Source organism: Myodes glareolus, chromosome 1 (assembly GCF_982192425.1).
Source record: "Myodes glareolus chromosome 1, mMyoGla1.1, whole genome shotgun sequence".
NCBI lineage: Eukaryota > Metazoa > Chordata > Mammalia > Rodentia > Cricetidae > Myodes > Myodes glareolus.
Genome location: NC_142026.1, coordinates 53,678,219 through 53,700,306, shown reverse-complemented (window position 1 = coordinate 53,700,306; position 22,088 = coordinate 53,678,219). Strand labels below are relative to the sequence as shown.

At 47.3% G+C, this 22,088-nt stretch overlaps 1 protein-coding gene across 1 annotated transcript in view; it reads left to right on the top strand.

The window, feature by feature from the left end:
• Nucleotides 1–22,088, top strand: part of Pepd (peptidase D) — a 136,551-nt gene that overhangs the window by 22,234 nt on the left and 92,229 nt on the right. The window contains exons 5-7 of the mRNA XM_048448771.3: nt 6,508–6,555; nt 8,703–8,764; nt 20,696–20,740. Coding sequence (XP_048304728.1) covers nt 6,508–6,555; nt 8,703–8,764; nt 20,696–20,740 — 155 coding nt within the window. The remainder of the gene's footprint in view (nt 1–6,507; nt 6,556–8,702; nt 8,765–20,695; nt 20,741–22,088) is intronic.

Genomic DNA, 22,088 nt, shown 5'->3' with positions numbered 1-22,088 from the left:
TTGGGGGGGGACTGTGACTTGAATTTCCCTTCTAGCCTGGTGGCCCAGCAGTGTCAGGTGGTGTGGGGAGATTTATCAGCATTGTCCTGAGGCTGTGAGTCTGCCCCGTGTCCAGGCAGGTGAAGGGGCTCTCTTAGCTCCCACTGCTGACAGAACAGGGCTGACTGAGGCAGAGATGGGAGCACAGCGAGGAGCTCCAAGGTCTGAGTGAGCAAAGTCCTCTGATACTGTGGCCACTGCTAGGCACACAAGAGACTTCTCTGAATCATCCTCAGATGCTGTCACAGCTCCATGTCCTATGCAAGTCAGAGCTGGATAGAAATCAGCACCTGCCACCAGAGGTCCAACCTGGACCTGGCAGGGCCAGCTGGACAGGGCACTGTGACCACATTGCCCTAAACAGATCTTGATAGTGGACACATGCTAAGAGCCATGGCTGCCGAGCTAAGGGAGCAGCTTAGATTAGCCTGTCCACAGATGAGTGGAGAGAAGAAATGTACTGTATGCACACACTGGAGTGTTATTCAGACATGATGTCATTTGCAGGAAATGGCCTTATTGGATGGCACTGGAGACTTTTGTGTGAATGGAAAGAAGCCAAATGCCATGGGTTTGCCCTTGTGTATAGAGTCTAGAGGGGTGGTTCTCAACCTTGTCAATGCTGCAACCCTTTAATACAGTTCCTCATGTTGTGACCTCCAGCCATACAGTTATTTAACTGTAATTTTGCTACTAATGTGAATTATAATGTAAATATCTGATAGCAGAATGGTCTTAGGTGGCCCCTGTGAGAGGGTTGTTTGATCTTCAAAGGGGTTGTCATCCCCAGGTAGAGAACCAGTGGTCTAGATTCTAGAGAAAGCCTACCTACCTACCTACCTGCCTACCTATCTTGTGTGGTGTGAAAGCAGGATTATTTGGTAAGTGGAAGAGGACCAGTGAGGGGAGGAGGGAGAGACGGGGAAGGATAATGGAGCATGTATCCAAAGTACATGAGGTCATCCATGAAAACATCACAGTGAAGCACGGTTTTGTGCTGTGAATATACATTATTAATTTCTTTTGAAAGACCGTGAAGAAGAAGAGGAGGGGTAGTAGTTGGAGAGGAGAGGAGCTTTGAGGGCTAGGGCTCGGGTTTCAGGGTAGAGGTGGTCATGTCATCTGTCCAATGGAGACCAAGCAGAAACCCCCTTCCCTCTGGGCAGGCCACAGCTATCTGGGGGTGAAAGCACCAGATAAAGAAGCAGGTTTTGGGGACCCTAGCCAGATACACTGCACTGTGAGGAGCCCACCTGTCTCTGCTCAGTGTTTTGTGACTGGCCCTCTTGACATTTTTGCACTTATAACTGGAGGGAGGAGAGAATTTAACTCCCGTTTACACTGTGGGGATAGGATGCAGGACAGCAGAGGAAGAGAAAGTATCCAGACGGGGAAGTCCTTAGTGAGGGTGTAGACTGGCAGCTACATAAGCCATCTTGCTCTTAATCTTTTAAGGCAGAATATTAAATGAAGGCGTCAATAGAGGTCAAAGGGCAGAGCCTTTTTAGGGTTCTGGAATACTCTGCAGGAGCAACATAATCAGTATTGTCACCCATCAGCTCTGTTGATTGCCGTGACTGCTGTCCTTATCGAGGCAGGGACTCCTCTTAACAGTAGGATGGACAGGTGCTTCACTCTGCGCGTTTAAATGATTCCTCCCACTTTGTCCCATGGTGAACCCCATTTACAGACCAGAAGGTCAAGACTGAGAGGTAAAGGCCTCATCAGTGGCCCCACAGCTGGAGTGTGGCAGCGTTGGGGTGACCCTAAGACCTCTAGATTCCGGAGGCTGTCCCCTCCAGCTCTGTACTTGGCCTGTCAGAAGTGAAAGGCGCACTCACAGGAGGCTTGCTTGTGCAGAAGTGACCCAGGCTTCTAAGCCTGTGATGATTCTTGAGACTGGGAACGAACCCCACCAAAATGAGCAAACTGCTGCCATTGAGCCCCATGGGCTGGAAGCATTTTCTGATGTGGGCAACACTCAGGCCTAGCCAGTCATGAAAGGTGACAGGAAACTCTTTAGGCAGGTATTCCAGGCCAATTCTATGGTGCTCAACACTATCTAGCCTTGGCCATCCTTGGCCATCTTTATATACCAGACAGCTAGCTACAGGTGCATGCTTGCTCTGAAAGAGGGTAGGAGTGGCCTCAGGTCATAGCTGATCCCTTGATGTCTCATAAAGTAAATGTAGGTATCAGAGAATGTAGCTAGGTTAATAGAGCCTGGCATTCAGGCAGCCCTGAGTTCTGTGCCTATAGCCACATTAATGAAGCATGGTGGTGCATGCCAGTAGGTAGAGGCAGGAGGATCAGAAGAGCAAGATCGTCTTCAGCTATATGATGAATTCAAGGCCTGGGCTACATGAGACCTTGTCTCAAAAAACCAGACCTAAACAACAACAACAAAAATCCGCAGATGTTTGCGATGACAGACTGGGTCCCCTCCTCCTCAAAGAAGAGCCAGAACCTAATTACTGGGAAGCCGTCACTCAGAGAACCTCCGGGAGGGGCTCCACAGCATTGCTGTGTATATTGGGTATAGAAGCGAGTGTCTAACTAGCTGGGAACTGGCAGGGTGGAGGGTGATTTTTGCACTTGCTTTATGGCACTGGGCAGATGTTCGAAGGTCTCAGGGTCAGTTACTCAGCTGTAGGCAGGCAGGGTGTAAGAGAAACAGCCACAGCTGCCTGTGGGTAGATGCTGCCTGCTGCTCAGCCTTGGTGTGGGAGGCCTCAGTAGAGGGGTCTATGATGGGACCACAATTGCTGCCTTGCTCTGAGCGGCTGCTACATAGTCTGATTGTTCAAGAATAGAATAGTCTGGCATCCATATTGTTTGTGCTGTTTTCATTTTTAAAGTGGATTAAAAAAATTTAAGGGCATTTCAGGCCGTTGGTGTGCACTAGTGTTTTGGGAAACTGCTGTGAATAATGGTTTGTTTTCAAGAGTTTCAGTACTGGGAGGGCAGAGCCCTGCATGCTGGGCCACATGGGCTTTCTCAGCAACACAATTGAAGCGTGTCTAATTTCTTTGTTCAGAGTGACTCACTGGTTTGGTCAGAGTCCTGGTTAGGAACCTGTGTAAGGTTCCCTTGGGAATCTTCTGGGTTGTCCCCAGGGCAGGATCTGGGCCCATAGGGCTCTGATAAATTCTTCGGGTGCCTGTCCACCTAGTCAAGGCTGCCTGGGAGATGGATGCTGGCTGTGGCCTACTGTAAGGCAGGGACATTTAACAGCCCCTCTAGGGAGAGCAGATGAGTCCCCTGTGGCATCCGCTCCTGGAAGTGAGGCCTGGGGTTGTTAGAGCTGTGCTGTCTAGTCCTGGGGCTACGTTTGAGCCAGTGACACAAAACCGCATCTTGTTCCCTTAATTTTTGAGGCATGGCCTCCAATCGGCGTGCTGATGAGTGTAGCGCTAATGGGTCCGCGGGGAAGGCAGATGGAGCTGCTGGGCTGGGAGAAGTTCCGCAGCCATAGAGGTAACCAGGGCCCACTCAAGCAACTGTGATCAATAAAAGATGTTACTCTGCCAGGCCTCCGACGCCTGGCCTGCTCTCTGTATCCAGCCTCCGCGCATCTGAGCGTCAGGCTGGTGTGAGGGGGCTTTCTCCTCCATTGTTCCTAACCAGCATGTCCGGAGAATCATTGCGGAGAGGAAAACCATCAGCCTGCACATTCGTTATCCAGCTCCTCTCTCCCAAGGACAATAGCAGATACAATCCCCAAGTGCCTCCTCGCTCTCTGAGTCTGCTGCTGTAATTGACGGCATCGTTGTGTGCTGATGAATTAGACCCTTCATGTCAACAAAACAACACACTCAGGGCCTGACACACTCGGCTCTGTTGGTTTTAATGAGCCTTCCTCCCCTCCAGGAGGGGCAGGCAGGAGGAAGGGACTTTGCAAGCCTCCATTTGTGCAACACAGAGGCCAAGGGACTCAGTCATTCTCTAAGTGGTTACTGAGTAGGGGAGGTAGAAGCTGTACCCGGGGAGCCACTGTCTCCTGCCCAGATGACCAGACCATGGTTGGCATGGAATACTGACTTTTGGCCCTCTTAACTGGGCCACTTGATTTCTAAATTTTTTTTTAGTATTACCCTCTATCCTTTTGTCCTTACCTTCATTTTAAGGTAGGGTCCCATGGAGTCTATGCTGACCTTGAATTTACACTCCTCCTACCTCTCCGTCCAAGTTCTGGGAAAATAGCCACATATTATCATACCTGCTCATTTGTTTGCTTGTTTTTTAAAATAAACTTCTTTTTTTATGAGATAGGGTCTTATTGCATATTTCAAACTAGCTTCAAACTCATGATCCTCCTGCCTCAGCTTCCCAGATGCTGGAATTATAGATGTGAGCCACACACTGTATCAGGAGAAATCTTTCAAATAACATAGTTTTACACATACACACACGCACGTGTGTGTTCTCATATATATGTATATACATATGTATTACATATAAACTATATGCCATGATGGTCACATAGTATTATTTATAATAATTCATCATTAGAAATAATTTACATGTCCAGCAGAGGGAGAGATTAAGTAAATGATGTTGAGTCCATTAAGAATTTCCTATAGACACATGGTAAAATCTAGGCTTTGATATTTCTTTCTAAAGAGAGAAAGAGTGTGAGTGAGTGTGTGAGTGTATGAGTATATGTGTGTGTGCGTGTGGGCCTGCCTGTGGAGGCCAGAAGAGGGTGTTGATTCCCCAGGAGCTGGAATTCTAGGTGGTTGTAAGCAAGTGATAGGGGTTTTAGGAACCAACTTGGATCCTCTAGAAGAGCAGTCGGAGCTCTTAGTCATTGTGGCATCCCTGCTGTCCTGGCTTTGCTACTTACTGACTGTTAATTTAGGCAAATTCTATAGCCCTCACACAGGCGTTTTCGTCTCTGAGTCCTGGATGTTTTGTAGCAGCGCTTTTATGGGTGGTTAAATGAGATGATGTGTGTAAGATGACTGACATGGGCCATAATCAAAGACTTATTGAACGTTTACCATCCCCAGTGGTAGTGACTGCTAAAAATTGCATGTTTGAAGAATATTTAATGACAGGAAATAAGCGAAGCATATAATTTCATATGATCCAAATGTCATTACAGTTCTCTGTTTCTATGCACAGAGCTGAACTGTCTCTAGGGATGGCAGGTGCATCTTCTTTTTCATGGCTTTCAATATGTTCCAGCTTTTCTCTGGGAGCTTTTTAGTATTGAAAAGTGCGTATACTTATGTCAAAACTCATCAAAGTATCCACCTTAAATACGTGCGGTGTAGAGCGTTTCAGCAATAGTACAGCCAGTCCATTCCAGCAGCCCACCTTCCTCCTCTGTGTTGAGGGTGTCAGAGAACTTACAGTGGGGGTGAGGAGCATGACTTGTGTACGGCTGGCCAGAGGACCGGATTGCTCCCAGCAAGGTGGTCAGCGCTCTGGGCTGTAGGTTTCCTAGCTGGTGAGATGAGTGCTTTGTCAGGAGGATGGAGGACAGTCAGCTGAGGGTGGGTAGAGAAGGGAGTGACTGAACCTGCTTGTGGGGCTGGAGTGGGATGTGATGGAGTGTCAAGATGGTGGAAGATGACCCAGCCATCAGTGAAGATGAGCAGAGATGAGGAGAGGTGAGCCCTTGTCCTCTCACTCAAGGTACTGGAGAGGAAGCATTCAGCATGCAGGGCAGAGACCTGAGGGGGTGGGGGTGGAAGCTAGAGTGGAGTTGAGGAACACTAACTCCCCTCGGTTTAGTCCAGGAGATCAGTGGCAGGCAGGCAGGGAGGCATCTGCCCTGAGGACGAGAGGCTGCTGGGGCTGGTGTCTAATGGGATGGGTCTTTCTAGAGGGCAGGGAAGCTGCACACAGGTACTGGCCTTGAGAGTGGGCAGCTCCGGCTGTTAGAGCCAGGGGTCTGTGTAGTACCTGGAGGCAGGTCGCGTGATGAGGAGTGTGCCAGGTTTAGCTTTGCACCCTCTGTACTGTTCCATAGCTGTGGGACTTTCCAGAGTCTGTCTGCTTCTCTGAGCCTCAGTTTCCTCGTCTTAAAGGTGGGGTGACTATGGTACCTGCTTCATAGATGAGTGCTGTCTGTTGTCTCCGTTCCACTGTGTTGATGTTTGGATTGGTCCCGCATGGCTGTGGCAAGACACCGAGACAAACAACTTGAGCAGGGGAAGGGTTCTTTCAGCTCCGTGTCAGAGGGTTTCAGCCATGGGTGCGGTGTGTGAGGGCAGGAGCATGTGGTGGTGAGGATTCCCAGCACAGCAGACCAGGAGGCAGAGGGAGGCAGGAATCAGGAGCCATAGAAACGTTCTTCAAATGCCACCCCGTGACCTGCTTCTGCCAGCCAGACACAACCTCCTAAAGGATTTGCAGCCTTCAAAGTAATGCCACAAAGTAGCTACTTAAAACATGAATCTGAGACATTTCGGAATCAACCCAACACTACTCTAAAGTGGGTTTTCTTTTGATTTTCAGATTGCCAGTGTCCTGACCTCACAGAAGCCCTCTGCCCTCCTCACGTTGGTAAGTGACTGGTGTGTGGGAGCCGTGCAGTACTTGGCACCAAGGAAGTGTTTGTAGGGAGCTGCTTGGAGGATTGTACAATAAGAAGCTAGGCATAGAGGGAGGCTGAGGCAGGACAATCAGAGTTAGAGGCTAGCCTGGGCTACATAAGACATGGTCTCAAGTAAACACAGAAGAGAAACTGAGAAATAGTCATCTGTGGTAAGTAAGAACACCTGTGTAGTCCTAATGGCTGCTGTGTCTAAGATGCTGTCCTCACATCTGCATGTGATGTGCATGGTCATGTGGCCACAGTGGGCAAGGCATTGCCAGCATTCCTGGGATTAAACCAGCCTGTGAGATGTAACCGTATCCAGCTTAAGCTCATGGCATTATTTATTGTCACTCTTTATTCGCAGCCTGAATCCCCTATGATAATACAGTTTGAAAGCACACTCTTGAACCTTAAGGAGAGCACAGCCTGGGGTGGGGCAGGTGTGTGGGGTGGGTTCCTGGTGTCCAAGTGGGGCTAGGGAGGTCCTTGACGGTAGGACTCTCACACACAGAGCCCTTCTTGCTTCCAGAATGGCCTTTCTTTCCTTTGCTGACTGATTTATACAGTAATACCCCCCTCCCATTTGTTGTCTTTGCTGTGCTCCTTCTGTGGCTAAGCATGAAGGGTAGCTGTCTTGATTGTGGTCAGAGCTGGCCCAGTGTGTTTTATCTGGGATCTCAGTTGGACAGGGATCAGCTTAAGATTCTTGAGAAAGCTGTGGCTGCTCAGAGTGTCTCCCTCTCTGGGGTGGCTTGCTTTTCTCTGAACCCCTTGTTTTGTTTCAGTGTATGGCTGCGTTCCCGTTGGCTATCTGCTTACAGTTAGGAAAAGGAGGCAGATGGAGGCCAAGGCCTCCCGTAGTTGTCCCTGCGTATCTATGGGGAGTTGGTTCCCAGACCCCCTGGAGATCCCAACAGTACAGGTGCAGGAGTTTCTTTTATTACATTAACCGACGCATACCCTCCATATTCAGTAAATCATCGCTAGGTTAAATTTAACACCTAATGCAATGCCAAGTGCCTGTCTTAGGGTTTCTGTTGCTGAGGTAAACACCATGACCTAAACGGGCAGCTTGGGGAGGAAAGGGTTTATTCCATCTTCCAGCTTGTAGTCCAGCATCCGGGAAGTCAGGGCAGGAACTCAAGCAGGACAGAGACTTGGAATTGATGCAGAGGGTATGAAGGAATGCTGCTTACTGGCTTATTCCCCATGGCTTGCTCAGCCTTCTTTCTTATACCAAATAGGAACATCTGCCCAGAGGTGGCACTGCTCACAATGGACTGGACCTTCCCATATCAATCATAATCAAGAAAAAGCCCCACAGGTTTGACTGCAGGCCAGTCTAATAGAGGCATTTTTTTCAGCTGTGGTTCCCTCTTCTCAGATCACTCTAGCTTGTGTCAAATTGACATAAAGCTAGCCAGCACAATGCTCTGTGTGTAATGTTACACTATCTTGTTTAGGGGATGATTACAAGAAAAATCTGCAGCTGTCATTGTTATTTTTTGGGGGGTGTTTTCGTTTTTCAGATATTTTTGTTCTATGATTGTTGACTTTGGTTAAGGTGTCTCAGGTTCTTGCTTGTCTTGCCCTGCTCCTGCCTGGGCCTGAGTATCTGAGCAATGCGAGCAGTGTGATCTGGCCCATCTAGACCCATCCCTTGCTGTGTACCTGGGATGCTGTAAATCTATGGTGCCTCTGCTGCTTCTTCCTCTAATTTTCTTCTTTCTCTTTTTGTTGGTTCCTGTTTTTGCTTTTGAGACAGAATGTCTGTAAAGCCCAAGCTAGCTTTGAACTGATCAGCCCTCCTCAGCCTCCCTAGAGCTAGAACTATTAGCATGCACTGCTGTCTCTGGATTTCTCTGTGTTTCACATTGAACGAGGAAAGAAGTTCCATTTTGGCCCTGGGGCCCAGCTAAGAGTTACCCTGCTGTGGAGTCTCTTTGCCAGGGAAAGGCTAGAGGGGCAGGACATGCTGGGCTGCGGTAGGCCTCCTTGTTCTCTTCTATTTGAGTCTGGCTGGAAGAGACAGACATCCCAAGGCAGGCCTTGGGAGTGCCCCATGGTCTTTGTGTGACACACCTGTTCTCACACCTTCTTTTTCTCCCCACAGCGTGGTGTCAATACAGACAGTGGCAGTGTCTGCAGAGAGGCCTCTTTCGAGGGCATCAGCAAGTGAGTCCGACCTTTGTCAACTGATCTTTCCCAGACTGCCTGCACGGGGCATGAACATGAAATATGGGAGGGTGATAAGAATGGATTTGATCAAGTGTTTGGAGGAAATGTGTAGAGAAATCATTTGTGTAAAATCACTCTGTCTTTTGCCTTAAAAAAAACAGCCCTCCTTATTGGGCTCCATCTTAGAAGAGCCCTAGAGCCCTGAGCACTGTGTGGCAAGAGTAGCTGTTTTCTTTGTTTGTTTTTGTTGTTGTTTACATTGATCGATTGGATGTGTGTGTATGTGGGGGGTGAGTGTAGTGTCATGGGGTGTGTGGAGGTCAAAGGACAGCTTGTGGGGTCTGGTTCTTTCCTTCCATCTGTAGATCCTGGGAATTGAGCTGAGGATGACAGGCTTGGGCAAAGCAAGTTTACCCTTTAAGGCACATTGCCCACATTGACAGCCTTGTTTTGTTTTCTGTTTAGCCCAGGCAGGCCTAAAAGTGCTCTGTGCTGTGGCTCTGTGCTTTATAGTCTTTTTTTTTTTTTTTTTTTTGTATCAACACCATCCCCAGTCCTGGGTCAGCCCAGTTCTCAACAACTCCCAGTGTCTTCCATGGCCCTGATCCTTAACTCACTGCCCAGTTAGGCTCTGGGTTGAGCCCCCTAATCCCTACTCAGGAAGCGGGTCTCCTCTCTGGTCTGTCTCCTTGTCACCCCTCACCTACGCGCCCCCAGAGGGTGCTGCCTGCTGGCTGCACTTGTGCCACCAGGTCAGGCTGGGTCCTCAGGTCTGGGCTGGAGTGGTCTGGCTGCTACTGTTATAGTTGGGCCCTTGAGGAGGCAAACAGTCCTCAGCCATGCTCCTGCACCTGAGCCACAGTGTCCCCAAGCACAGGTTCTCTGTAGCCACTTTGTCCTCTGTTGTCCTTTTGTGGACTGAGGTGGTCCCGGAAGAAGCTCCTTATGATTATGTATGAGTCTCAGCCACAGGAGGGAATCTGTGTATGTGTGATGGAGGGGTGATTAGAAGGGATTATGAGCTCATGAATATGTATCATTTCTCTGCTGATAAGAGCTGTGGGGCAGGGGCACTGGGTATCCAGTTTGCTTCTTTATGGCACAAACTACTGAATCCTCCTGGGGATTTGCCCTAAGTGGCCTGGTGGTGACCAGCTTAGCTTGCTGAAATGCCCATTGCCTCATCACTGCCTTCCCCTCCTAATGCCCCAGAGCTGCCAAGTGCCTGCGCCCCAACACCCTGCTCACTTTTCACAACCCACACCATCTGCAGCCTCTGCTGGGGTCTCAGCCATGTGGGAAGGGCCCTGTGCTGCATATAGGTGGCTGGTTCTCACTGACTGACTCTGTGACTTTGACTACCACATATATCACAGCACTGCTTGGGTGGTGGGGACCAACGGAGACAGCTGGGGGCCAAAGCCTGCTCGGTAGCTCAAATCTGTTACCCCATGAGCCTTGGTCTCCCCAACTGTGTGATAGCCAAGTGGACCCAGCATGATCAGTGGCCTGATTCCTGTTTGACTGTAAGTGGCAGCATCCGAACCCTGCCTGAGAGGATGCTGAGTTTCTCCCACACCAGGGTCTGTGGGATTATGTTACCGGTGATGTCCTGGGGTGAAGCTGCTGTGGCAGATCACTGCTGTACTGGGAGGTTTCACCAAAGAAGGCAGGTGGGACCCCACGCGGCCATCACAGTCACTGGGGGCCTCACTGAGAGGATTCCCTGCTGCAAACTCCAACCTTGCTCTCGCTCAGCAGATCCCAGCTTCCGCCCCTTGCTCCTCCCCCGAGTCTTTTTGGTCATTCTCAGAACCTCAGGGAGCTTGTGCCCTGTAAGCCTCCACTCCATGGACATCTTGAGGCTTGTCTGGTTTTGTTTTGAGACAAGGCCATGCTCTATAGCTTAGGCTGGCCTGGAGCTCACACGTCTCCCGTTATAGATATGTGCCGCCATGTCTGGCTTGGAGACCTTTTCCTGAGAACCAAGGACTGCCTTACTTTTCCACAGTCTTCCCACTCATGGGATGCACCTATATGGTGAGGGGCTGCCTATGGTGTTCTTTGGGCCCCCTTGCAGCTGAGCTGGGTAACAGCTTTCCATGCTGGGTATGGGCTGGCTTCTGTACCCATGTGATGAGCTGTTGACCAGAGTCTGACCCATGATCTCTGCTTTGGTATGTCTGGCCTGTATATGGTACCCATATTCCCTCCTCTGTCTGGTCCAAAGTAAGCTTGTCTCTTATACCCCTTTTCTATGGACCTCACCTCTCACTCTGTTGCCCTTTGTGTGATTTTCAGGTGTTCTATGCTGGGACAAGAGCCTTCATCAGTGTCCTCTATTCTACATTCCATGAGCACTGACTTTGGGTCCTGGCCGCTGGTTTAAGTGCCCCCAGGTCCTCTCAGTTAAAAGTCATATTTGTGTTCCTGGGCTCTGGGTGTAGCCCAGTCCCATGCCTCTCACCAGGTAGCTAACAGCTTATTTCTATCTCCAATTGGTCTCTGAGTCAGGCTAGGCAGAGACCTTGTCCTCAAGGGCCACCATGACTCAGGATGGCATTTACCTGCCTGCTTAGTGACCCAGCTGTTTGCTGGATAATAATAGCCTGTTTCCTAAGCAAGATGAATCTTGCTGTTGTCCTAGTTTCCAACGTGCAACTGCTCTGTCCTCTGTCACCTCTCACTACCCGAACGAAGCTCCGCATTCCTGGTGCTTTTGATCTCTTTAAATGTCTCTCTTGAAATGCCTCTTCATCTTGAATCTATTTGACCTTTTGCCTAGGTGGATACTCAGGTTTAGCTCTCTCCATCTGTCCTGATGGGCCTCCCAGGCTGCCGTTTCCCTTTGGCCTGCATGAAGGAGGGGTAGCAGTAGCCTTAGTAATCTACCCTTCCCAGACCCTCCCAGCCAGGGAATTGGTTTGTGACTTTACTTCAGAGTGTGGCTTCATGGGGATTACCTACCTGGGGTACTGTCCCGTATGTGTAACCTCAGCTTCAGGCCTTAGGCCTCCTGAGGCCCGCAGGAGAGTGTACGCCTGGTTTGAGAGAGGTGGGGACAGTAGACAAGCAGAAGGAAGAGGGAGGTGGAAGTGAGGGAAGAGGTAGACATGTCGGAAGTCAAAGAGATCTTGCTAAAGCCACAGGTCATTGGACTCACAAGAGGCTATGGTGTCTGATTATTTTGTGGTCTTTGTGTTGAGTGAAGGGTCTGCCCAGCCTATGGTACCAGGCTTAGCCCTGTGGTCTTTGTGTTGAGTGAAGGGTCTGCCCAGCGTATGGTTCCAGGCTTAGCCCTGTGGTCTTTATGTTGAGTGAAGGGTCTGCCCAGCCTATGGTGCCAGGCTTAGCCCTGTGGTCTTTGTGTTGAGTGAGGGGTCTGCCCAGCCCATGGTGCCATGCTTAGCCCTGTGGTTTTTTGAGTTGAGTGAGGGGTCTGCCCAGCCTGTGGGCCATGCTTGGGGACCCTACTGGATCAGAGACAAGTTCCAGGGAGCGTTTAGTAGAAGGCCTTTCCGTATGGTGGACAGGAGCAGGGTCAAGTACTCATTACCAGGCTCTGCTGTGGGTGCAAAGTCTGGTGTGTAGGCTAGAGATGGGGGGCAGACCTGAGTGAAGAGGACCTGAGACCTCTTCTTGTGTACTCCAGGCACAGGGTCCCTAGAGCAGTCAGCTCCTGCAACCCACGACTAAGTCAAATGGCATGGATCTTTGCTAGTGTCTGGGAAAGTACATTTTAAGGCAGTTTCCTGAGACTGGGAAACTGACCATGAAGGTTCTATGGAGTGGGCATGTGAACTGAGCTGAGGGCCACCCATCCATCAGAGTCAAGACATGTATTGGGGATGCTTCCCTGGTATGAGCCCATCCCCCTTCCAGACAGGCAGAACCTGTGCCCATGAGCTCTTGGTGGAGACAGCAAATTGCCGAGTTCACTGTTTCATGCCGTCATCTGAGAGAGAAATATGGTCCTTATTTCACATCAGCTGGCTATTGAGAATAAGCATATTTCTTATCTTTTGGCATTTAGTTAAATTGCCTTGCATATTTGAAGACAATTGGTTACAAATTAATTCCATTTAAATAAGCAGTTAAATATGAAATGCTGAATTTGGGACTTGTTAATGCAAGGATATTAATATTCAATGATGTGAATTTTAAAACCCAGGAAGTTAGAGGGACATTATTAAAACTTGACGATTTACAGCAAAATGCCAATTTGTGGTTTGAGGACCATGACTTTTGGGTAACTGTTAACTTGCATATCAAGTTAATATTTAGGATTGGATTTCGAATTATGGCCCATGGAAATCTCCATGATGGGAGAACCTGCCCCAGCTTCCTAGTGTGTGTGTGTGTGTGTGTGTGTGTGTGTGTGTGTGTGTGTGTGTAGTGATGGGGGTAGGGTTAGAAACTTTAGGGTGGGGGTGGGAGGAGATAGAGGCCCACCCTGGGCCAGGCCCACCCTGTTCACCCTTGCGTTGTCCACCTTCCCCTTCGAGGATAGCCTTTCACCCTCACAGGCACAGTAGGGTTTTGGGTTTGTGATTTTTCACATAACAAACATATTCTCATTAGCAAAAGTGCTACTAGCACTGAGGTCACAATGTGGAATATCTGCATGTCATTACTTAGAGTTAAATCTATCCACACAGACTTTTGGACTCTTCTGTGTGTTCGAGTGTGTTTGTCCATTGGAATTCTATGTGTCTGTGTGTGTTTGCCTTGGTCTGTGTGTACCATTTGTGTCTGTGTGTCCCTGTTTATGTGGTTGTGGGTCTTTCCATATATGTGTATCTGACTATCAGAATGTGTATATGTACATGTCTGGATGATCCTGTGTGCTATGTATACCTGCCTTTGTCCGGGCATAGGGAATAATTCCTCCTTTGTCTGTATTTCTGATTTCTACAGTCTCACTCACAGTTAACCACAATCTGAAAATACTACATGGAAAATTCTAGAACTCTGTAATTCATAAGGACCCCAAGTCAGTGCTCATGGCCTTCAGGATAGGACACTCACTGAAGGCTCCTGTCCCAGCTTAGGAGCCCCGAAGACTAAGCATGGGGTAACAGAGTAAGAGGTGAGGCCCAGAGAAAGGAGGCACTAGGGGAGAGACGTGGGAGGGAATGGGAATGCTGTGCATAGGCCAGGCACCCCAACACATGCATCCCACTATTGAACTCTGTTCTCAGCTCTCACTCACATTCTGCAATTTTGAGACAGGGTCTCACTGTGTAGTCCAGGCTTGCCTCAAACATAGTCCTCTTACCTCAGCCCCCTGCATGGCTGAGATTGCATGCATTGCTATGCGAGTTCATAAGTTTATGTTGTTCTGGGTTCCATCTTTCATCGTTTATCCGGGACATGTCAGTTATCCGTGGTGCATGTGATACTCACCCATCAGTCTCTCAGTGGCTGTTTCTATTATCAAATCAGCCAGTACTTGTGTTCAGAAAGCCTTATTTTACTTGTAATTAGTTTTCCAAAGCACAAGTCTATTGATGCTGGCAATCTTATTCTAGTATGTTGTAATTGTTCTGTGTTATTATTACTTATTACTAGCCTCCTACTGTGCCTAATTTGTAAATTAAATTTTACCATAGCTATTCATGCTTGGGTGAGGGAAACATGGTCTATTTAATGTTCAATACTATCTATATTCTCAGGCATCTACTGGGGCTCTAGGAATATGTTCTTCCTAGCACACAGATGACAGATATGTCATCTGTGAGTAACTTGGATAGCTCTCTTTTTATTGTTTTTATTAAGCTATATATTTTCTCTGCTCCCCTCCCTACCTTTTCCCTCCCCTTCAGACCTCTCCCATGGTCCCCATGCCCCTAGTTTACTCAGGAGATCTTATCTTTTTCTATGTCCCATGTAGTTTAGATCCATGTATGTCTCTCCTAGGGTCCTCTTTGTTGTCTAGGTTCTCTGGGATTGGGAATTGTAAGCTGTTTTTTTTTCTTTGCTTTATGTCTAAAAGCCACTTATGAGTAAGTACATATATTTGTCTTTCTGGGTATGGATTACCTCACTCAATATGATGTTTTCTAGGTCCATCCATTTGCCTGCAAATTTCAAGATGTCATTATTTTTTTCGGCTGTGTAGTGTTCCATTGTGTAAATGTACCACATTTTCATTATCCATTCTTTGGTTAAGGGGCATTTAGGTTGTTTTCAGGTTCTGGCTATGACAAACAATGCTGCTATGAGCATAGATGAGCACATGTCCTTATAATACGATTGAGCATCCTTTGGATATATACCCAAAAGTGGTATCGCTGGGTCTTTGAAGTAGATAGTTTGTTAATTTTCTAAGAAATTGCCATACTGCTATCCAAAGGGGCTGTACCAGCTTGTACTCCCACCAACAATGCTGTAGTGTTCCCTTAACCCCACATCCTCTCCAGCATAAGTTGTCATCAGTGATTTTGATCTTGGCCATTCTTACAGGTGTAAAATAGAATCTCAGAGTTGTTTTGATTTACATTTCTCTGATGACTAAGGATGTTGAACATTTCCTTAAGTGTCTTTCAGCCATTTTAGATTCCTCTGTTGAGAGTTCTCTGTTTAAGTCTGTACCCCCATTTTTTTTATTGGATTATTTGTTCTTTTGATGACCAATTTCTTGAGTTCTTTGTATATTTTGGAGATCAGCCCTCTGTCTGATGTGGGGTTGGTAAAGATCTTTTCCCATTCTGTCGTTTTGTCTTGTTGACTGTGTCCTTTGCTTTACAGAAGCTTCTCAGTTTCAGAAGGTCCCATTTATTAATTGTTCCTCTCAGTGTCTGTGCTACTAGGGTTATATTTAGGAAGTGATCTTCTATGCCAATGTGTTCAAGGCTACTTCCCACTTTCTCTTCTATGAGGTTCAGTATGACTGGCTTTATGTTGAGGTCTTTGATCCATTTGGACTTGAGTTTTGTACACAGTGATAGATAAGGATCTATTTTCATTCTTCTACATGTTGATATCCAATTATGCCAGCACTATTTGTTAAATGTACTTTCTTTTTTCCATTTGATATTTTTTGCTTCTTTGTCAAAAATCAGGTGTTCGTAGGTATGTGGATTAATATCTGGGTCTTCTATTCAGTTCCATTGGTTCTTCTGTCTCTTTTTATACCAGTACCAGGCTGTTTTCAGTACTGTAGCTCTGTAATAGAGTTTAAAGTTGGGATTGTGATATCTCTAGAAGTTCTTTTATTGTACAGGATTGTTTTGGCTATCCTGGGTGTTTTGCTTTTCCATATGAAATTGAGTATTGTTCTTTCAAGATCTGAAGAACTTTGCTGGGATTTTGACAGGCATTGTATTGAATCAGTAGACTCCTTTTGGTAAAATTGCCATTTTTACTATGTTAATTCTACCTACCCAAGAGAGTGAAAGATCTTTCCATTTTCTGGTGTCTTTTTCAATTTCTTTCTTCAAAGATTTAAAGTTCTTGTCATACAAGTCTTCCACTTGTTTTGTTAGAGTTACTCTGAGATATTTTATGCTGTTGGTGACTATTGTAAAGGATGATGTATCTCTGATTTCTTTCCCAGCCCTTTTGTCATCTATGTAAAGAAGGGCTATTGATTTTTTTGAGTTAATCTTGTATCCTGCTACATTACTGAAGGAGTTTATGAGTTATAGAAGTTTCTTGTTAGAATTTTTGGGGTTGCTTATGTAAACTATCATATCATCAGCAAATAGTGAAAGTGACATCTTTTCCCATTTTTATCCCTTTGACTTCCTTTTATTGTCTTATTGCTCTAGCTAGGACCTCAAGAACTATATTGAATAGATATGGAGAGAGTGGACAACCTTATCTTGTTCCTGATATCAGTGGGATCACTGTGAGTTTCTCTCCATTTAGTTTGATGTTGGCTGTTGGCTTGCTGTATATTGCCTTTATTATGTTTAGGTATGTTCCTTGAATCCCTGCTCTCTCCAAAGTGTGTCTTGGATATCTCTTAAGTACACATTTCTATATGTCTTCTGTCTAGTTTTCTAAAGCTCACAGCTGTGTTTGTGTATGTGTGTGTCTGTGCAGCTGTGTCTATGTGCCATCATCTTACCCTGTCCCACCTTGCTGCCTGTGCATGCATGTGTGTTTGCACAGCTGTGTCTTATGCACGTGGGTATATGCATTGTGTGAAATGAGATGCAGCTAGCTGTTGATGGGAGGAACATCTGTATTGTCCTGATTTGTGTGACTTGCTGCTCTGTTCTCCATTCTGAGCTATATTGGCTGTCTATAGTCTCTTTGATACTCCACAGGTAGGAATCTGATTCTTTTGTTCTCAGATTCATTTATTTTTATTTTATGTGTATGAATGTTTGCCTGCATGTGTATCTGTGCACAGCATGCAGGCAGTGCCCTTAGAGGTCAGAAGAGGGAACTGGATCTCCCAGAGTAACAAATGGTTGTGTGCTGGTAGGTGCTAGGGACTGAACCCAGGTTCTCTGTAAGAGCAGCAAGTGTTCTTAACCACTGAGCCATCCCTCCAGGCCCATTACTTTGATTTTGAAGTATTTAAGTTGATTTAGAACCCAGATGTCTTGCTTGTGTACTTCAGGGTCTCCAAAACTTCAGAAATTAATCCTCTAAGGCTGCTGGTACCTTTTCGTGCCCATCCCTGTTCCTTTCCTTGGTCAGGGTAAGGCTGTTTCTTATATCCATGGCATTAGATCTCCAGTTATGAGGTCATGGAGAGTCCCTGGGCTGCATGAAGTCAGGAACTCACAGCTCTGCCTATGCCTCTGAGGAGGGGATTGTGGAATTCATAAGGCCAAGGACTTACCCATGGGTCCTCTGCTGATTCTTGTGAATAGGGTTGGTGTGCTCACTGAGTTATATGACCACCATCATTATCAGTTTCGGAACATTTTCATCAGTCAAATGAAGCCCTGTTCTCCCCTATGGCCAGTGTCGTTTCTCCAGGCCCCTCACTCCAGTTCCTAACTACCTCTGTCTCCCTATTTACCTGACGCTTGGTGATGAATGAAGTTAGCCTGTTAGTGGGCTTTTGCATCTGATATCTTTCTCTTTTCATTTTGTGTGTGTGTGTGAGCAAGTGTGTGTGTGTGTGTATGTGCATAATCACATGTGTATGTATGCATGTGTCTGTTGGTAATTTTTAAGGTGTTACAAGCAAAAGCTACATTTCTGCTGCCTCCATATTTACCTATATGGTCACCTTTACCAGTGACCCCTGCTAAAGGTTTCTTTTATTCATTTCTGTGTATGTGTATTCAAATCTGTGTGAGTGTATACATGCATATTTAGTGCCTGCAGAGGCCAGAAGAGGGAATTAGATCCCTTGGAACTGGATTACAGGAGCTACCCAAAATGGGTCCTGGGACTCGTACTCCTTTCTTCTGGAAGAGCAATATATGCTCCAAACCACCAACCATCTCTCTGGCACCAACCTCTGCCTTTAAAAAACAAACCAGAAAATCCCCCCTTTATACATTTATTCACTTGTGTTGTGTGCATATGTAATGCATGTTGCATATGTGGAGGTCTGAGGACCACTTGCGAGAGTTGATTCTCTTTCACCAAGTGGGTCCCAGGAATTGAAGTCCAGTCATCAAGCTCACAAGTGCCCTCACCCACTGAACTATCTCCCTGGTCCGTCAGTGCCTGTTTCTTCACGTAGAGCCGTGCCACTCTGCAGTGCCCGTTCAGGCTGAAGGAATTTTTGGAGGACAAATGTGTTAGAGATGATTCCCTCGTATTTTGTTTATCTGAGATGTTTTAATTCTCCTTCTTTTTTTTTTTAAGCAATGCAAGGAGACTTTTTGAAGGATTTTGCCATAACTGTAGTGAACATGCTCCAAGCTGTAGTCTGTCTTTTCCTTCATCCCCATCTTCACAGGGGTTGACGCCTACTTCCTTGTAATTCTTCTCTAGGGCAGCCATATCCTTCTGACCTCAAGCAACTCCCCTTTCCATGTCCTTCCCCGATACCAGTGTACAAAAGTCCCCTTGGCATACTTCAAGTCAGACTCATGGTCCATGCAGGCCCAGGCCTCTACAATGGCTCAAAATACAAAGCACACTGCGCTTTGGCCAGACTCCTAGGCACCACACTGGGAAGCGAGTAGTTGATACCAGCCTTGAAGTCCATGGGACACCAGTCCACATGGCTGCTATTCTTAGTCTTGGTGACAGTGATGGCGGCATTCATATCCTTGGGTGGCACATTTCCACAGTATGGGAGACAGCAGGCCATGTGTCAGGCTGTGCTGAGGGTCACATGTTATCATCTGATTGGCAGGTCCAGAGCAGCTGTTACTGATCTCTGCTAGGAACAGTTCTCACAGTGGCCTCTGCAGAGATGGCTGGGGCGTAGGCAGCCAAGGGGAAGTACATACGAGGATAGGGTACAAGCTGCTCTAGAACTCTGTCAGATTCGTGGTGGGGCCCCTTTGAGCAGTGGCTCTGTCATGACGGAGGAAGCATTTGAATGAGGAGCGGCCGAGGTTGGCATGGGTTGGGTGTTTGATGTCACACAGCCTCATTGTCCTCCAGGAAGCCACAGTTTGAGTGCTCCAGGGGGTGTGGGGATCAAGTTGGAGCTATAGGGTATGAACACTTGCAGAATGCCAGTTCAGACATCTTGCCACCATCAAGCAGTGAAGTAGAATAAGAACCCTCTTTAAAGCTGTGGAAACCGAGGAAGCTGCAAGCCCTATCTGGCTTGGTCATCTCACTAGTGATGTAATGAACATGGACATAGTTGTTAGTGGCATCATTTGGGTAGCATTAGTCACTTTGGGTCATTTTGGATCTCATCAATCACCATGGGCTCCAGATCTACAAAGACTCTCCGTGACTCATGGATTCTGGTTTAACAGAAAGTAGTGAAGGAGTTGGACACTTGTCAATCAGACTGAATCCTGTGTCCCAGACAGTTGGGCTCACAGCAGGTCTTACCCTTCAGGACATGCAAACTGACATGCACTTCCACATGATGAGCCCTGATGGTGCCTCTCATATAGTCAGGGTCACAGGTCACAATGAGACCCTTTTCTTTCATTTTTGAAGCATATCTTTGCTGAAATTTCTTTGTTCTCAGTTTTTTTTTTCTTTCAGTTTTTTGAACGGTCTCCCACTGCCTTCTGGTTGTCATAGTTTCTGGTGCGGAATTGGCCGCTGATCAGAACACACCAGGATCGTACCCTGTGTGTGGTGAATTGAGTTTCTCATTATGCTTGCAAGATGCAGAAACTCCTTGATTGACAGCTGTGTTGTATCCCATCAGCCTTTTTAAGGTTAGAAACTGAAAGTTGAACCACTCAGTTGTAGAACCTTCTCATTAAATCCCAGTAAAAAACCTTACAACTTCAAAGCCTAGCCACTGGGAGTTCAGGACCACCAACATATGTGCTGTTGTTTGGCATTTTGACTATGGTATGTCTTGGAGACTGTTGAACGTGATGACTCACAGCTGTCTATAACCTCAGTCCCAGGGATCCAGCACTCTCTTCTGGCCTCCCTGGCACCAGGAATGCACACAGAGCACAGATACCCATGCACCTGAAATGAGTTTGTTTTTAAAAAGGATTTTGTATTTTCATCACATTTGTGCAAGCTCAGTTTCCTCATCCCAGTATTCTTTCTGTTGTCCCTTTATGGTTCCCCCATTATGTGTGTGTTAATGAACTTGATAAGGGTCTGTCTAGTAGGGAAGAAGGGTATTTTATAGTCAAATGCTTGCTCTCTAACTGACCACACTTAGAGGTGGCAGCCCAGGCTTCCAGGCCTGCAGGAGGCAAGCACCAGCTTTCTCTGGGTCAGAGAGCCAGGCAGTTAAAAGGCGGGGCTGCTTTTGGTCATGATGTGTTTGTGTTGAATAAGGTACTTCTCACTGGGATACAATATAGGACATCCAACTAATGCCATTGTTGTATTTTCTCTCTAAAGGTTCAATGTCAACAACACAATTCTTCACCCAGAGATCGTGGAATGGTGAGTCCTCAGCTTGTGACTACCTGGGCTAATTGTGCTCAGTTCACGGAGAACAGAGACAGTTATTTTGACCACCTTTCTTAGAGAACCAGTCTTGACATGTGGGCCACCCTGTTACCCATGTTCTTCATGGCTGTGGCTCTTCTGTAGGCAGCTCTTCCATGCAGCACTGCTGGCTTGTCAGGTGGCTTTGGGGGTGAACCTTCTCAGGCTGGGCGTAGCTTCTGCATGCCGTTGCTTTTCTTCCCAGGCCACTGAGCTGCTCTTTGGTGGCGGCAGAGCAGTCTTTCTTTGTTGGGTGGCTGCACTTCCTGTGAAAGTGGGAGAGAGACAGGTAGACTCCTGGGAGAGGTGCAGAAGGCTTCTCACTTCCGATCCTGAGTTTGTGTGGTGACATTTTTCTGCCTAGTTGGGAGATCTGACTTGTGAGCCCTAAAATGTGAGGATACTGTGTGCTAAACACAGCGGAGGTGAGGGTGGTGCACGATGAGGTGGGGGTCGGGAACCGTGGGCTAGGGTATCCTATGTTCAAGGACATGGGGGGGGGGCCTTGTTTGGCTGTGCAAAACAAGGGAAGTGGACCCTGAGTGGATGGACGGACATTGTTGCTGTCAGGCTTTTGGCTTTGTCCCGAGAGGAGAAGAAAGCACAGGAAACTTGAAGGACTTGGGAGAGTACAGATCAGGTTTGTGTTTTAGCCTCTAACTGGAGACTCGGCTAGAAGGAGTGAGGACCAGCTGCCCTGAGGGGACTGCTCAGGGGCCATGTGGCCATGGGGCCAGCAGGGTGACAGATCTGAGACTTGTCTCGGGTGAGTTGAGTTTGAGGCAGGTGCCATGGGAGACGGGTAGAAGTGTCAGTAGTAACCCTGGCCCCGCACCTGTCACAGCCACACACTCTGAGGATGGAGACTATCCTTCAGGCTCATGGCATCTCTTCTTCGTTTCAAGTAACCAGTGTCCATCTCTCCGTAGCTCACTCCACAGAACAAGTCCCGAGTACTCAGGATTGTCCCCTGTCCACCATCTGCCCCACTGTGACTTTCCCCTGAGGTCATTGACAGTGGGGCGTGTGTTGGAGACCACAGCTGGCTTGTGAGCTCCAGCATCTCCCTGAGGGATGAGCCATTAGTTCGTCACTTTAGAGCAAGCTCACTTTAATTCCAGTGACATTTGCGAGGCTCCAAGGTGGAGTCTGCGTTTATAAGAATACTGCTCAGCTTTATTAAAGCGAGCAGCAAAAAGGACTTATTTGGCATTTGATGGTAGTAGAACAATTTCAGAAATGTCACATTGTCCTTGCCGCCTCAGGGGTGTGTTTTAATAGCACAGGGCCCAGTCTCTGTAGG